This window comes from Panthera leo, chromosome B1 (assembly GCF_018350215.1).
Source record: "Panthera leo isolate Ple1 chromosome B1, P.leo_Ple1_pat1.1, whole genome shotgun sequence".
NCBI classification, from domain to species: Eukaryota; Metazoa; Chordata; class Mammalia; order Carnivora; family Felidae; genus Panthera; species Panthera leo.
Window position 1 is genome coordinate 113850798 of NC_056682.1, and position 17598 is coordinate 113868395.

Below are 17598 nucleotides of genomic sequence, written 5' to 3' on the forward strand. Positions count from 1 at the left end.
AACTGAAGACAACCAAAAAGAAAAAAAATCAGCCATAGCAATTAATGTTTTGGTATATTTCATTTTTATATTCATATGTTTATGTATTTTTTTAATAAGTGGTTCTCTTTGTAAGAATATAGAGTACTTTATGACTTTTCTGAGACAGCTTTCTTGAAAGCCCTGTTTCCCTTTCTGAACATGGCTGTAAATTTGTGATATGAAATGTAGGATTGACTCCCAACCTATTATTTCCTGGTCTTTAGGACGGCTTTCACTGAACCATCAAAGGTAGTGATTCCATCCTGAAATTGTCTTCACAGTTCTCACCTTTTTTTGGAATGATATCCCAAAAGATAGAGAAAGCACACCTCTAGGGATAGTTAAAGCTCCCCAAAGAATTGCTGGTTGCTGAAAAAGATACCTTGAGTGTTTCTTCAACACTAAGAAGAGTAGTTGAAATCATTTTGATGGTACAAAATTAGATCATTGGATCTTGTATATTCCTCAAGGTATAGATTACTTTTAAGAAATAAGATAAAGGTAAGGTATGACAAACTGTAAATCATTGAAAAACTATGTCATCCTTTAAATGAACATAATTCATTCATCTGAGTAAGAAATAAGAGCTTTTTACACAAAGGTATGAGCAAGTTTTTTAATTCCACAAAGGTAAATTGAACTGGATGTATAGTCTCAGAGTTAATTTTTATATACGATGATAACCACTAGAAAAAGGTTTTATGAAAACAAACTGAAAGTACTCATTTTTAAAGTCCAACAACTTTTATATATATTGGATATGACAAGACTGGTTTTTCCAAAAAATATCTGTTGCCAATGATATCAATATAATAATATGACAATAAAACATAATAAGGAATTTGGTAGGAATCTGAGTATTAGAAAACTATGATAGTGGTATGATATAGCACAAATTCTATGTATTTTAACATATGCTATTAATTTTAATAAAACATATCACTTCAGCCATCATTAATCCAGGAAAACAAATTCAAAATCAATCTCTGCACATTTTATTATTTAATGTCTGTACTAAGAGCAATTATCTCTCTATCCTATATATGGAAGTTCTGAGTTCTCATAAAGAGGCCAGATCATCATCTTTATGTCATCATGAACAGAACATAATAAATGTTACTGGAATTACAATTAAATATTTTTCTAGGACCCTTTATTGACTTACAGTATAACCATTCCTACTAGTTTTATTTAGAATACGTTATTGGCATAATTCTTAAATCTCTGCTGTAATCTAGACTCACTTTATTAAATCCTAAAATGTTTATAAAATGAATTTGAAGGAAGAACACTGGCTTTCTTTTCATTGCATTGTGTTTGCATTCCTCTATGTAGCCTGCAAAGTATATTTGACATTCATGTGTCCCTGTGGGTATTGTGAAAAAGAAAAAGAAAAAAAACGATTAAAATGGCTTTTTAATGTTTATAGCATTAATAAATATTATCACTATTCTTTTTTAAGGGTGAATCAGGGAAACCAGGAGAACAAGGCTTGATGGCAAGTATCTTAATTTATTTTTCTATACTAAAAATAATGGAAGTCCAAATTATTCAAAAGTGTGGTCAAGATTATATGTAACAAATGTTATCATCATATGACCTATAAGGAAAAGAGTGAAAATTAGTAAAAATGGAAAAAGAATGTGGCCTGTCTTTTGTGAAGATCACAAAGCAGCACATCCACAGAACTGACCGAGAGGAGAAAGTAGGAGATTCCAGGTGGGAGGAATGACAGCAAGGAAGGTTAAAGGACAGAATATGCTTTGTTCAGCCACTATAAAGGAAGATTAAGTCCAGGGATATGCCTATTAGCTTAAATAGGAATGAATTTTCAAAGGGTTCAGGTGTTGCTAATCATGAATTAGTATAGTGAAACTTCCACAGGGATTCAAGGAGTTTTTGTTGTTGAAGGGCTCCACCCAGAGAGAGAAACAGTTGTGCCTTCTTGATCCCTGTCATTAAAAAAGATTATGAAATGATTCCACATGGACTTACCCGGAGACATGCAGGTCCCGTTCCTCATGATTTGTTTAGCCTTTGCCAGGGAAAGAGTAATTGGAGCAGCTTGCTGAGCCTTGAAGAGTAGAATTCCTTCAACCTACCTCTCCCTGTGTCTTCCCTGCTACCTCTGGAGCCACCTTTCTGACCTATTTTATGACATGAGCAACATTGGGGAACACAGGTTGACATTCTAATAACCCAAATTCCAGAAGACAGCTATGTCTCACATTCGTCCTGGATGCAGTGATCACAATTGACTTGATCGTGTGTATTCTACCCAATTTGTGGCACACAGACGCAGGTGTTTAGGGTGTAACGTTTATTTTACAAAATGAGTTAGCTAGGTCCTAATGCAACTAACACACAAGAATACAGCAGTCGGTCAGGAATTAAAACAAATGTGTGAATGGGTTAAAGGTTCAAGGCTTCTCCCTGAACAGGATGCCTTCAACAGCCCTCCTGGGGAGAAACGTCACCGAGCTGTAGTCCTAGCTGTGGTGGAGGTGGCTTTGAAACATCGCTGGTGAGATGAAAGCACCCTGGAATGGAGTCTGATCCACCCCACCCCCCTGCCCCCGGAAATTCTTTGTTCCCAACATATAATATCAAGATAGTGAATGGATACAGATGACTTGAAGGTGGACGAACTATCATGGCTTCTTGAAAAAAATAAAATGAAAGAAACACGACAAAAAAGATAATGTGTAAAAATTAAACAAAACATATGTCATAAGTGGCAACTTTGAGTACAAGTACAGCATTGGTTCTCAGGGTTACAGGGTCATGGGAGTGAAGGATTCTTAGAAAACTATAATATAAATTTTGAAACTGCTTTAAGCAACTGAATGCAACTGTAATTTCTATCCTGGATGATGCTCAAAACATATTCCTCCCAAACATTGTTACATTGAAGGCTCTTGGGATTCTCAGGAGCCCATGTTTGTCCCCAAGTTTGCACATTCTACTGAGATTTTTATCATTGCCACTGGCTTTCTACCTTGATGCCCAATGCATCATCCTAAAACACAAAATTCTAAAATAAAATGGATATTTTAAAAATTATTATCTTATCTTCCTTAAGATATATTCTAGAATATACTATGTGAATCACAGTTTAATATCATTTCCCTACAGTTCCTAGCTTAATGTCATTAAATATAAATGTTCCACTGGCCCTAAATGAATTATGTTATTATCTTAGTTTGCTTCAATTTCCCATTTCATATAGCAACTTTTCAGACGAAGATGATCCCAGACATTTTTTAAGTAAATTTTTTCTTCTTTTTAAACTCTTCAGATTTAGTTCATATTCTCATTTTTAGAATGCAGCTAAGAAACTTGATTGAAATCACAAATGTTCAAAGGATATGTGTAATGTAATGATCTTCTAAAGTGCTGTACTGTTTTTAAAGATATAAAACTTTTTTAAAAGAAAACTTCCATTATATACATAATGTATATATATATATGTATTGGGATACATATATATATATAATGTGTATATATATACACGTATATATAAACAAATCAAATATATACATATAAACAAATCGCATGTATATATCTCAGTGAATTTCCACAGTGAACATAACTATACAACCACAAACCAGCAAGAAGTACAATGTTAGCAAACCCCTCTTTACCCTCCAGTCACCATCTGCCTCTTACCAAAGGTCACCACCATCCTGATTCTGCCACCATAGATTAATTCTGCTTGCATTTGAATTTTATATTAATAGAATCTTACAGTATATACACTTTTGTGTCTGGCTTCTTTCGTTCAACATTACATTTGTGAGATCATCCACCTCTATTTTAATAGCCTTCACAGCTGCTTAAAAAAAATTAGGAGGAAGAACCTTACTTCCTTGACCTACCCCGTTAAAACTACATCACTCAAATAGCAGTAAATGAATGAATAGTCTGTCTGACCTTGGGCAAGTCACTTAACCTCTAATTTCTCATCCGTAAAGAAAGGATAATAATACCCTCTCTGCCTCCCTTATAAGGTTGCCAAAGACAAATGCAATAAATTAGGGGAAAGCACTTTAAAATACATAACGAAGAACTATATGAGTGTGTTATTATTATTATCACTCAGTTGTTCCCCCTAGAGTAAATTACAGGTGAACATGGATTTATATAACAGATGTATTCCTGTAAAGTTCTGTATGAATCAGATTTTCATAAATCAACATATCTTAAATGTTCTGGGGAATTTTGCTATTTCAAGCAATCCTATTCAGAGTCTTTTTGTGAAGCAATATAATCCTCTAATTCCTCTTCCCCTCTTAAAGTGAAATATTTCTATGGTTTAAAAAGCTATCATTTTTAAAAAAACAGTTATATTTGTTAACTTAAATAGCACTTATATATTTTAACCTGTATCAAAGAAAGAAGATGATACTGAAAAAATAATAGTTTTCATGGGAGAAAATTTTCACTGGAAATTTTCTTTGTTTTTCCTTTTAAATATTACATTCGTGTGCACACACGTGTGTGTGTGTGTGTGTGTGTGTGTGTGTGTGTTGACTAGAAGTCTGGTAGGGAGAAAAATACATTGCCTGAGTAGTTCTGGACTCAAAACTGCTTAGGGGAGTGAATGACTATAGACTGTGATCTCTTTTACTGATCTGTAACGTGTAGGCAGTCATTCCTAATTCATCTATCTCACTGGGTTCTGGTGAGAAGCAAATGAAAGAGTAATAATATGGAAATGCTTTATGAACTACAAAGAGTTCCATAAATAAGAAGTATCACTGTTAAGATGAATCCCCGGTGACATAACTTAGCATACAGAAAGGCCTCTCTATGAAATATAAGGGATAAGAACCATGTGATTACAGCTATCAGTTACATTGCAGCGCATTAGATACTGTGATCGATAGTGCAACTTATTCCTTGGGTCCTATTTGCTGTTACCAGTTTTTATTTTTGGCCTTCTCCTATCATCTTACATTATCAATTTTTCATAACAATCGCCTTCTCATCCACAAGTTAAAACAAGGAAAGGTAACAAACAGCATGGCTCTCATCTTTTCCACAGTATGCAAAACTCACTACGTTTATCGGTGTGGGTAGTGGAGGAGAGGGTCTTGAGAGACACCGGAGAATTTCTCAAAATGTAAAATGTCTCTGATGATGAAATGAAAAAAACTAGGAGTGTTCTAAAATTAGCTCTTACAAAACCGTTTATGAGTGTGTCAGGTGGGGAATTAGTTTTCATAATCCAGGATATATATTTTATATGGCAAAAATAATCATCTGAAGATTAACAGCATCTCTGATAGAATAAAAAGGGCCTGCAGCAGTTCCACATTTATTTAATCCTGCTGTGCATCTATTCTGTAAACATGACCTTCGGGTTTTCTGAGAAGTTCAGGATGAGGTTTTCAAACACAGACTCTTGAGTTAAAATAAATTGGACTCCATTTAAATAAGAAGAAAACCGTTCTAGGTCATCAAACTAGACCCTAGAATCAAAGCGAGGACTGACCACAGTTGGAAGCTGCAAAGTTGTGAACCCTAGCACAAGTGATCTTTATTTTTCAAGTTTTTCAGAGGTTTAAATAGCAGTTAAAATCATATTTTTGAAATTATCTTTTCTTCTGACATTCTTACTGTTTCCTTCTTTGGTAAATAGTGGTAGGAATTCTCAAAAGCATAAAAGATAGATATGCCAACTCATCCCAATTTCCTGGAAATTATTTTTTGGTCCAAAGTGTCTACATCCAAGGCTTTATAGACCAAATCACTTTTCTTACTCTGAAACCCTTTCCTCCTCCCTCACTCTCCTCCCAAATATATGCAAATTCCATAGCATATCCATTTGTCTCTTTCTGAATTATGAGAGTACTTAAAATGTCACTCATTGGTTCCTGGTAGTGTCAGAGAGTTCAAAAGTCAGAAAAAAATCTGCGGTTATTGTTCCTTAAAGTGAAATTTGGACTTATGTTCTGAAGAGGTTATCGATATTTTCAGCGTATTTTAATTTTGCCTGAAAACACATTTAATTCATTTGGCTCAAGTGAATATAATGCATTTTATGTTAGCTAATTACATAAGCATAAATAATTGCTTCTGCTTCAATTAAGATAAAATTGAAATAACTAATATGTGAAGATTTGCTTTAAATATATTTAGCTGTAATGCGTTGCTCTCCCCCATCTAAAACTCATCACTTTACTTTGCTCTGCCAGCTGTCTTGATCAGCAGGATGGCAGACATGAGAGAAAACAGCAGCCTTCTCTTTGTGATTATAACCTCGCAGAGAAAGCAAAACCCCAGACCTTCAAATCACAAATAACAAAAATGACCAAAACCATCCTTAGGATAGTTAGCTACTAGACTAGATTTTAACAATGGAATCTTGTTCAGTAAAACTGCGTTTAATTCCATTGTGCACACTGCCCTGCTGGGATGCCTTAGCAACCGTTCTAATGCTTCATTATCCTCACTTAATCTGATTGTCCGTGAAGTACAAGTAAATGCCCCTCTAACAGAGTCCTTCCCATCTCCATGGTGTTTTGGTCTAGAGCCTGTAATGTTTGGTTTTCCAAATGGACCAAGATAAAGTAGACAAGTAATACCTCCTTCTCCCAGTGCTGTTGCACAGCCCTGTCCAGTTGCCCAACTCAAAGGAACTCACTGTGAATTCCTGTGCCCTGGACTTCTACAGAAGTGTCAAAAAGTCAAGTTGGTGCGGTAATAGAGAGTGACGTTTGACTTGTCTTTAAAGCTGGCTCAGTGTTTTAGAAACAAAAAATTGACTTCTGAAGGAGCATTTTCGGTAGTGGTTTAAGAACACAATCAAGGGGCGCCTGGGTGACTCAGTCAGTTAAGCATCCGACTTTGGCTCAGGTCATGATCTCACAGTTTGTGAGTTTGAGCCCTGTGTCGGACTCTGTGCTGACAGCTCAGAGCCTGGAGCCTGCTTCAGATTCTGTGTCTCCCTCTCTCGCTGCCCCTCCCCCACTCGCACTCTGTGTCTCTCTCTCTCTCTCTCTCTTAAAAATAAACATTAAGAAAAATTTTTTAAAAAGAACACAATCAAGTAACATAAATATTAAAAGATAGTCTCCAAGGCTGAATACATTACTGTCTGTATTCTTCTCTATCTCATTTCCTTTTTTAAACAACCACTAGGATGTGCATCAGCTTTATTTTTAACTCTTACACTGGTTCCAGATAAAGGTCTAGTAAGCTATATCATATTAGACAAATTAAGATATCTAGGTTTTAGATGCCTCATCTGTAAAAGTGGTGAGACTAAACGATATCTGAGTCCTCTTCCATATTTGAAGTCCATCATTCTATTCTGTTTTCATTATAAATGCACAGATAAATATTATATAGCCATTTAGCCATATTATATATGCACATCTATATACTCTATAAATAACTAGATACAGTAAACAACAGTCATGTATTAAGTTTTAGTGCAAGAAAGCCTTAAAAATGGTCTCCTTCAATTTATAATCAACCTCTCTATTTATCATTTCTTTTAACTTTAGGATCCAACATAATGTAGAGCTATACGAACGCAAAATGTCGTTCTTGTATGAAGAGATTAATGAAATTCAAATGCCTTTACCAAATTCTGTTAGATTACCAAATCTCTCTGTTAGATTAAGAAGAAATTGCTCAAATAAACTTGCGTCCATGTAAGTCCTGTGCCTAACATCTGCAGATTAAGGGCAAATGTGCAAATTTTAGGGCAAGAGTACACATGGAAGCCCTTATACAATGTGTTGAAATATTTAACAGGTATAAACCAAATTAATAAACTGGCAAGTAAAATACGTTGTCCTGTGACCTTCACAGGTATGTCCGCATAGTGACTTGAAAAGTTCAAATGCGGAACTGTTGCTCTCCTTGGAGATCCAAGGCAGAGTGTGGTAGCATGCAGAGAGCTGTGCCCCAGCTCTGGCCTCTGAACCTGGCCTGCTCCCTTTCCATCCTACACCTACCTCATCCTTCAGCTTTATGAGACTGGGGCTTTCACCTGAGGACATTCTGGGATGTTCACAGGATCGAACTATATCCACATGCCTCAAAATACTTTTTCTTCTTCCAGTTTATTGTGCACACCGGTGGTGTGGTTCACCTTTGGAAGAACAGACCCGAAGTAGAGGCAACTGTGCATAAACTGAATGACCAAATGATATGAATCAATGAATCGATAACTCAAGTACTAATACAAAGGAGTCACCTTTATATTTTTCTCCTAACAGGTGTCATTGCATACCAGGAGTAGGAATAGGCGGGATAAATCCAACAGAATCACTATAAAACTTCTTTTTCTCCTTCATCTTCATAAATTCATTTGTGTGTTATAGATTATTTGTATGTCTGTGTTCGTGAGTATGTGTGGTATAACTAAAAGACTGGTTTTCATGAAGATAGTGGAAAAGTAATTGTATCAATTTCTAGTCATGCTATGTGGCTATTTGTAAAGTAGAGTGTAAAAGAGAAGAAATCTTAGGAATCATCTAATATTTCACTTCACAGATAAAGGGATAACATCAGAGTGGTTAAATAACTTGACCAAGATCACAAAGCAGTCAGTGGCAGAACGAGGATGGAATTCAGTTCACCTGACTGTGTTTTATACAGTCTAGATTTGTAGTTTGTAATATAAGTGTGGCCATTTAAATTTAAATTTAAATTAAATAAAATTTTAAATCTAATTCCTAATAATTGCACTAGCCACACTTCAAGTGTTTAGTGGCCTCTTGCCTTAGTGGTTACTATACCAGATCTAGCAAAATAGACCACTGCCATCATTCCAGAAAGTTCTGATGGACAGTGTTGGTCTAGATAGAAAATAAGCCTGAATAGTAGATGAGTATATATTATCATCCTAAATTTATGACCTCCTTCTGCTGATCATGGGATATTTAAATGTTAGCAGCTAGTGTTTCTCAGCATTGTTGATTTAAAATAGGAAAAGCACTTACACTTTACTCAATAGAAATATTTTTTTACTGAGTGTAGTGTACAGTGATAGGCCTTTGTGAACCATAAATTTGTTTCCTTTATGGCACGCTAGGGAAGTGTGCTTAATCACAGAGGGCAGAGGAAGCCTGTTAATTTTTCCTTCTTTCCGGGTCATTTCCATTTTGAGTTCAGCAACAAGAAACAATTTATTAAATATTTAGAAGGGATGGAATGAGCTAATTTCAGCTCTGGATATCTGGTGAGAGGTGATAGAGTCTCTGTTTTGGGACCTAATCAGAACACAGATTCTCAAATACCTAGCTTTGTCTTTAATCTGAGGTGGTAGTTAATGCTCAATATTTAGTCTTGGGTCCTGGTTTTGTTAACTAGTGAAAAAAATGTATTACTTCTTTAATTTCCTGAGCTTTAAGAGACTTTCCTTACAGAGGTCATGGCTTCATAATCTTGAGAAACACCAATAAATGACTCATCCCTTTTACCCCCAAAACTCAGCACATGAGATGAATAAGTCAGAAAGAATTTATTCTTTTTAAAAAATAATTACTCCATTTAAAACTTTTAAATCAAATATTCACAAATTTCTATAAAGACATGCCATGTTATTGATAGTCTCCAAAGTAGACCTGTTTTTAGAGGAAATAATGGAAATTGTTTAATAATAAGAATTTGAAATATAATAGAAATTATGGAATTGTATATATAATTGACACAAAAATCCCAGATACTTAAAGAGAAACCACTGCCTCAAAACTGGGAACTCCTTTCGATGATAGAGGTATGGTGGTTTGAGTGGTAAAATGGTGGAGGAAATCCAGTAAATGCAATTTAATAATTTTTATATTCATTAATTCACTCTTTCAATTTAATCAATATTTACTTGCTAGGCCCTGACCTAGGTACTGAGGATGTAAAATATATGACCTGAAGAATTTGCTGCCTAGTCAGATAGATTTTATAAATATGTGAAATATTAAGATATAGCCAGTTGAAATGTGCTAGAGAAGCAAAGAGGATAAAAACCAGCTCTGTCTGGGTGCCTTGGAGAAGTCTCACAAAGGAAGTGAGTTATGACTGCTGAGCCTCGAAGAATTATTAAGAACTTCACGTGAAGACTAATAGGAGACTGCTTGGGAAAATATACATGATTAAGTGTGACTGAAGACAGAGTCCATGAAAGACTCAAAACAAGATATGAGGCTCTCCCATCTCAGCACTATCCCCCTCTTCCTTGTTTATGCTGTGTTCCTTCATACCCAGTTCAACTAAATCATTGGCTTTTACACTGAAAACATTTCAGCACACTCTCTTATATTCTAAACATTTCCCAATAGTTCCTAGTTTGGCATTTCCACACACTTAAGCTATGAAATCTGAATCTTGTAAAACATGACTTGAATTATACTCCAGACATACATATAATAGTGGCTAGAGTTTATGCTTCATGACCGCCCCTCATCAAACATCCAGATAGAAAATGGAATTTTATATATCTTAAATGAATTCTTCCTAAGACAAATTTTCATTGTTTATTTCAAATTTCCTCCTACTCCTTATAAACCAGGCTAATGTGTTTTCTGATCTTGTGATGCATTTGACCAGGTTAATATTTTTCAAAAAGTTGTAATTACAGTCTTTTATACCGCGTCCCTGAGAAATTCTGATACTAACATTTTATGACTCCAGAAGTTAGATGATATGTGTTATCATTCTTCCCTATAGAACCTGACTTTAATGTATTTTCTTCATTTCGCCTAACTTTTATTAAATCATGGAAAAATTCTTAACTCAAAAAGGAAATAATTTTAAATGGCTTAATAGTTTAGGGCTTCTATCCTCCCCTTCACAGATGGACCACCTCTTTCTTGTTCCCTGTGTTTTTTATTACAGAAGCTGGTTGTATATTCTTGTATCCAGAAATGACCAGCAGCTTTCAAAGCTTCAAATTTTACTGTTAGCCATCAGGGACACAACAGGAACTGTGTCCGCCCCCTGCTCACACAGAACATCATTTCCTAATAGCAGGCAACCAGAACTTGCCTTGAAACACCTCCCAAGAGGCAACCCAAAGCACATCATTTAGAAACTCTGCATCCTGTTTAAGTAATTAATACCTCAATCAAATTTGTACTAACGTTGATGGTGTCAGAAGAATTCATTAATTTTTTTCCATTCCATTTCATTTCATTTCCATTCCATGATCAAGCTTTTTTTTAATTAAAAAACTTTTTTAATTAAAAAGTGTTTTTTTTTTTAATTTTTACAAACTGGAAAGTGCAACCAATGCATAATGGTTATAGATACATCCATTTCTTCACTGTGTGCTTTGAAGATTAACTTAAGTTGATAACTCTAGCTATGGTTTGCATAATGGCTCTCTGAAGTACATTAGAGGCCTTGGACCTACATCCACATCCACATCCACAACACTTTCCGTATTAATGAGACTGTATAACTAAGATGATTTTTGCTTGGTTGTGTTAATGTAGAAGCCATGAACTGAATTCCTCCACTCATTCTTGCATTTAGAAGTAATCTCGAGGCTATTAGAGTATGCCAGTAGTGTTAGAATGACTTGGGTAAATGCCAGGGCGAAAAATCTTCTCATGAACATCTTGAGACACTGTTGTCTATGGTACACGAAAAATTTGTCTTATTTTATGTATTTATTTATTCCTATCATTGTTATTATTCTCAAAGTAAACACTGTTGTGCTTACAAAAACCTATAAGGCCATACAAATATGATCTCCCTTCCCTATCCATATTGCCACCTTCAACTACCTACCTGTAGCCTGCTCAGTGTTCTTTAAACACACTTAGCCTGTGCCCATCTCTTGGCTTTTGTACTTGGTATTCCCTTGCCTAGAACATTCTTTTCCCGTCTAGATGCATGCCTCTGCCTGACCTCCTCCAGAGCGCTGTCCAAGAGACACTTTATCCCTGAGGCCTTCACTAAGTACCCCCCACACTTTACAATACTACCACATCTACTTCTCCTAATCCTTATTCCTGTTTGCTTTAGCACTTAACCACTTGACACACTTTATATTTTACTTGTTTATTTGTTTATTGTCTTTCTCCATTCACTAGAGTACGAAGTCTAGGAGGGCATGCAGTTTTGTTTATTTTGTTCTCTGCTATTTCCTCAGCACCAAGAAAATTGCCTGACACTCAGTGGGTACTAGAAAACTATTAAGTGGATGAATTAATGAATGCAGAAGGATTCACTGAGCAATTACCATATGCCAGCTACTGTGCATGACAGAAGACATTTAGTGTGATGAAAGAAGTAACCAGACAATTACAATACTGTTGGTAAATTCTATGAAGGAAGTGCTGTCATAAGGGTGCTTTGGAAAACAAAAGAAGGGAACCTAAGCCCATGCGTGGGGGCAATGAGCTCTGAATGATGGAATGGGTAAAGAAGGGAGGACTAACAGAAGGAAGTCCATTAGGAACAGACAACCAGTGGTACAGAGTTGCAGAGATGTGAAAGCATGGCTCGGTGGTGAACCACCACTATTACAAAAGCTCTGACCTTTCTCAAAAGCTATGGAAAGCCATTGAAGGGTTTTCAGCAGAGGAAAGGTATGAACCGATTAGTCTTCTAGAAAACTCACTCAGGCAGCACTGTAGAGAGAGGTGGAAGGAGACGAAAGGCTGATTGGCCCTCAGGTAGATGCCCATCAACTATGTGGGAGAGAAGAGGGTTTGAACAAGGGCATAGTAATACAGCTGATGGAAAGGGCAGGATGGAGTGATTCTTGAGTAATTATCTGATGGGCTAGGAGCAGGAAGACTAAAAGATCACTCCCAGACCTGAATAACACACTTACTGGTGAAGGCAATCACCAAATGAGGACTATCATATTTCTTTGACTTACTTGTTCACCATAGTCTACCTATTTTACATGATCTTTATATATGGAATCTAGCAGGGGTGAAGGTAAACAGGAAAGAATATCAAGTGTGCTGTCTAATTTATTTCTTGTTTATAAGTTTTGCATAGCTCTCCATGGTCTCTTCCATAGGATCACAAAAACCTTGGTTTAAATTTTTTTCTGCATCTAGATGAGTGATGTTATTACTCCGCACTTAGAATTTTTCAATGGCTCACTGGGTTTTTATCTTTCAAATACATCACCTAGAACCTGTACCTAAACGAGTGTATTTTAAGGTTTAAATTACAGTTTAACACGTTTGGAGTTAAAGAAATACAGTTTAATATGTAGAGATTCTATATGTTGTACAGTTTTTAATCTTGAGACATAGACACAGAAATTACTTTGAAAAATAGAAGAGATGAGATTATTCCCACTTAAATTGGTTCCTTACAAAGCATATGCAAATATAAAGGTGCCCACCAAGAAAATATCTAGAAAGCAACACTTTATTGATTAATAAAAGTAGAATTAAAAATATTGACCCTTTAGTTTAGAAAAATTGATTTGATCCAAACACAAGTCATGGAGATAATAATAATGGAATTATTTTTAAACACTTTTAAACACTTTATCTTAAAACACTAGAATAATTGGCTTTAATTTAGGAATCATAAAAGCACTAGTTTGACTAGTAAGTAATGAACTTATGACATTTTTATCTGAGCCATTATTCCAATGACTTTTGAGCACACTGAAAATATAAATAAGTTTAAGAAGGTTAGATGGTTAGTAAATGGTTCTATGGGATTTTCCCATAACCTTATTAATTTATATTTATAGTCAAAACCAGAAGATTATTCAAATGTGAATATCTTAATCAACTGGTAGCAACATATTCTAACTTCAAAATCAATTTTTGATCAGTGAAGCTTTCATTGGTAAAGTTAAATTTAATGACCACAATGTCACAGATATATAATGAGATAATTAACTAAGAAAACTCAAAACACATACATATAAGCAAAATAACTCTTTGGGGTGCGCTCGTGCCCGTGTACGTGTGTGTGTCTATACTTACTCAAATGTACGTCTGTGCCTTATATCCAGTTCCACTTTATTCCCACTCCCCTGCGAGTAACAGATGACACTCTCCTTGGCTTGCTACCATTTTTCCTGCCAGTGAATTCAAAGGAATACATGCACATTTTTGGTAGCTGAGAATATACCCTTGGCAACGTAGTTATGAATAATCCACAAGACATGTATTCACAATTCAAAGTTAATGTTACATTTTTAAAACTGCTTTTTTTTAGAGTTTAGCAAAAATAGAAATGATTTCCTAACTGTGAAGAAAAAGTTTTTATTTATTTTCTCTATAGCTATCCTTTGATTTTCATGAAATATTGTGTTGAAATAGACAATTTAATTTTATGGATTTCACAGTTATGGGTAGTCTTTCTAAATCTTTGATTTAATGTGATCATGCAACAGAGACAATATGCGAAAATACCAGACATGTTAGTCTCTAGTTAAAACACTTGATTTCGGAATTGCTCTGATTTCCTTTCCTGGGTTGTCCATCAATGTACCAAATTGTCAGTTGTACTGAACAATATTTTTTCAAGTGGCAAAGTTAAGTTTAAATGGGAAACAAACCTTTTTGAATTGAACATATACATTCTCAGTCTAAACACTGAATTAATGCACCTTTTGTTATATGATTTCCTTTCTAACGTCAACATTTTAAGAAGTGAAATGCCCTGGAGACGCTTGAGAAAATGGAATCATAGACCATGATAAAACCCAAATCGTCTTCGACTGTCACATCTCCCATCACTACAACTTCCAAATTCTGCCTTTACTTAGCATTAGCATTCACTTCCCAAACAATTTACCCAAGTGAGGGATGATTAAACCTGTTTATGTACTAAGGGGAAGGAACTGGTTTGAAGCAGGAGGCCCTGATACAGATGCAGGGATAATTGATGGAGAAAGATCCCCTAGGACAGAGGCAAGGATGGATTCCAGAGTCTACTGGATGAATCTTCCCACAGAGGAGTGTCTCTTTTCCCTCTGACATAGGAAGGAGGTCCACGTGGGTTTGGATTGATGAGAGACATGGTGTTGAGGGAATTTACACCTGATAGCCTCTGTTTTCTCTGCAAAATCTGAAACAGGGAAAGTTTTAAATACAAGGAGTGAGATAGGGAAGGAGTATGTCTGACCGCACAGATATGCCGGATAACAAGCTCATTAAGAGGCTGGTTGGTTGAGTAAATAAAAAAGGAACATACAAAGGTGATATTGCACAGTGCACTTTCAATAACCTACAGCTGATTTTATGAGGAAATTCTTATTCTTCCTGTGAGGATTACGAAATAATTTATGAGGAACAGATTCTGTGAATGCTCCTAAACATTGTGTATTTTTCATAAAAACTTATGAATGACTAATTCTCCCTCTAATGTGCACTCTCGTGCTTTCTTTAATGTTACAGAATATGACTTAAGATGCTGATTGTCTGAAATGTCACACATTGAAAATAGGCTAGTAATTGGTAAGGTATAATGGAATACAGAGCTTGTTAACATGAAATGATAGAGTAAGCTAGCATTATAAAAAGTATAACTGTTAAAATATACTAAAATTAAAAGTGTTTTTGAAAGAATTAGAAAAATGCTTAATATTTTTTTTATTTAAAAATAGACATAAATAGAGTTATAACTGTGTATCTTTGTGCTCTTTTCCACCATCCCAAAATTGTGCCTTGTTCTACATTAAGTGAAAAGGATTCCAATGCTGACTTTGTGGTTGAAAAACTACCAAATCTGAGAACTGCCATATTTTCACTTTGTATGTAAATTTCCCCATTCATCTTCCTAAATATCATATTCTCCACCCCCCCCCCCCAACCCCCAGTATCGTAGGTTATCAACAGCTGACCACATCTTTTGTTCCTTTTCTGGTACACCCTAAGTGCTACAATTGATCTCGGCATCCCCTAGTTTGTAAACCAGTTTTTGTGTAGGTCAATTGGCCACATTTCATAAGAGGAAGAATGGAGTAAAACATGTTTCTTTGTGATGCTATTCGATTATTTCTTTTGCAAATCTGCTTACCGAAGTTTTGCAGATGCAGAAGTCAAATAACGTGCCTGTTTGTTGGGGAACCGCACTGCATTTTAACTGCTTCTGGCAGCTACATCTCCAGCCTTCTAAATGAGATTGATGTGATAGATTTTCAGGTATTTGAAGAAACAGATGCTTGTAACAGCCAAGGTTCTTTTTTTAAAGGAAAAATCTGAATCTTACTGCATATGTTTAATGTTCTTCAAAAGAGAACAAGAGAGAAGAAAAGACCTATTGTGTACTTCCAACCAATAATTTTCGTTTTCCTCGATGTACAAAACATCAGCATATTTCTGCACAGCAAAGGGATCCTTTGCAGACTACGACAGTTTTAATTGGTCGTTTAAGTTTAAATGGTTACATTATTATGTTAATTGAACAGTTTTTCTTTTTTTAGGGTCCTCTGGGGCCTCCAGGACAAAAGGTAGAGTATAAACAGTACTGGGGAAGTAATTATGTTCGCATTGCCTAATGGCTAGCATGAGAGGTGAATAGAATTAGCTACTGTAAGCCATGCCGAAGCAATCTGGTTTGTGCATTTTGCTTTCTAAAAATACAATCATAATGTGAGTCATTAGATTTCTAATCAACTCCATTATAGAAAATCCAATATATCCAGAGTAAATTCTTTTTAAGCTGTCTGCCCCGATCTTGTAGGTTATTGAACTTTTAATTAAAATAGTGGTAAAGCATTGTGACAAAACTTAGAATTTGAAGGGTCAAATGACATTGCAGATTGAATGCATCGTCCTGCTCAAATATATTATTACCAAATGACCTTAGCACTGACCAGAACAAAAGATTTACTTGTTTGGTGACTGTATTCGATTGGCCCACTAGTGTTTTCCTTTGCTTAGGTGACTTCCTGATTGTCATTTCTCAGTCATCAGAATTCACCATTACATTCTGATGGAAAGAGTCTAGTGCTTCTAAAATAACATCAGTACTACAGTAGTAAATATATCAATAGCAGGTAGATGGCCCGCTGCCAACAAAATATCGCTAAGTCTCCATTCCCTGTTACAACTCCCACCTCACAATGGGGGGAACAGGGATATTTAACCTGCAGAAAACTAAAGAAAACAATTGTGTTACAACAGGTGGAAAAGTGATTATTCTTTATCTTTGGAATCCATCAAAGATAGAGACTTCTTATCCCCCAAGTGCTGGGCATGTGGCATCTGTTGAAACATAATCCTACAAACCAAGTAAAAGCCAATGAGTTGTGAGACAACTTGTGTATAAGAACACTTTGTCCTGCGCAATAATGTCTCTATTAAGCATGGTGTGAAATTGTGAAGCTACCCTAATCCATATGCAACCAGGATAAAATTACTGCCTGAGGCTTCAGGAAGTCTTTTAATGACCCACTCGATATAATTACCAAAAGCACTAAGGAACTTGCTATCTCAATTTGTTTTGCAAATAATAACTATACATATTTTTTCATGACTATGTTTTTAATAGACTTTCTCTCTCAGAGCAGTTTCAGGTTTATATTTACTCTTTTAAAAAAAAAAAAAACCTTTTCCCATTATTACTAAAGAAATTTAATATTGTACATCAACTTAGGAAAATCTAGTGTGAGACAAAGAATAAGCACAT

General features: G+C 35.4%; 1 protein-coding gene across 2 annotated transcripts in view; it reads left to right on the forward strand.

Annotated features, from left to right (window-relative positions):
• COL25A1 (collagen type XXV alpha 1 chain) overlaps positions 1 to 17598 on the forward strand; it is a 460318-nt gene that overhangs the window by 355942 nt on the left and 86778 nt on the right. For both annotated transcript variants that reach the window (XM_042933945.1, XM_042933946.1), the window contains exons 10-11: positions 1484 to 1519; positions 16391 to 16417. In XM_042933945.1, the coding sequence (XP_042789879.1) occupies positions 1484 to 1519; positions 16391 to 16417 (63 nt within the window). The remainder of the gene's footprint in view (positions 1 to 1483; positions 1520 to 16390; positions 16418 to 17598) is intronic.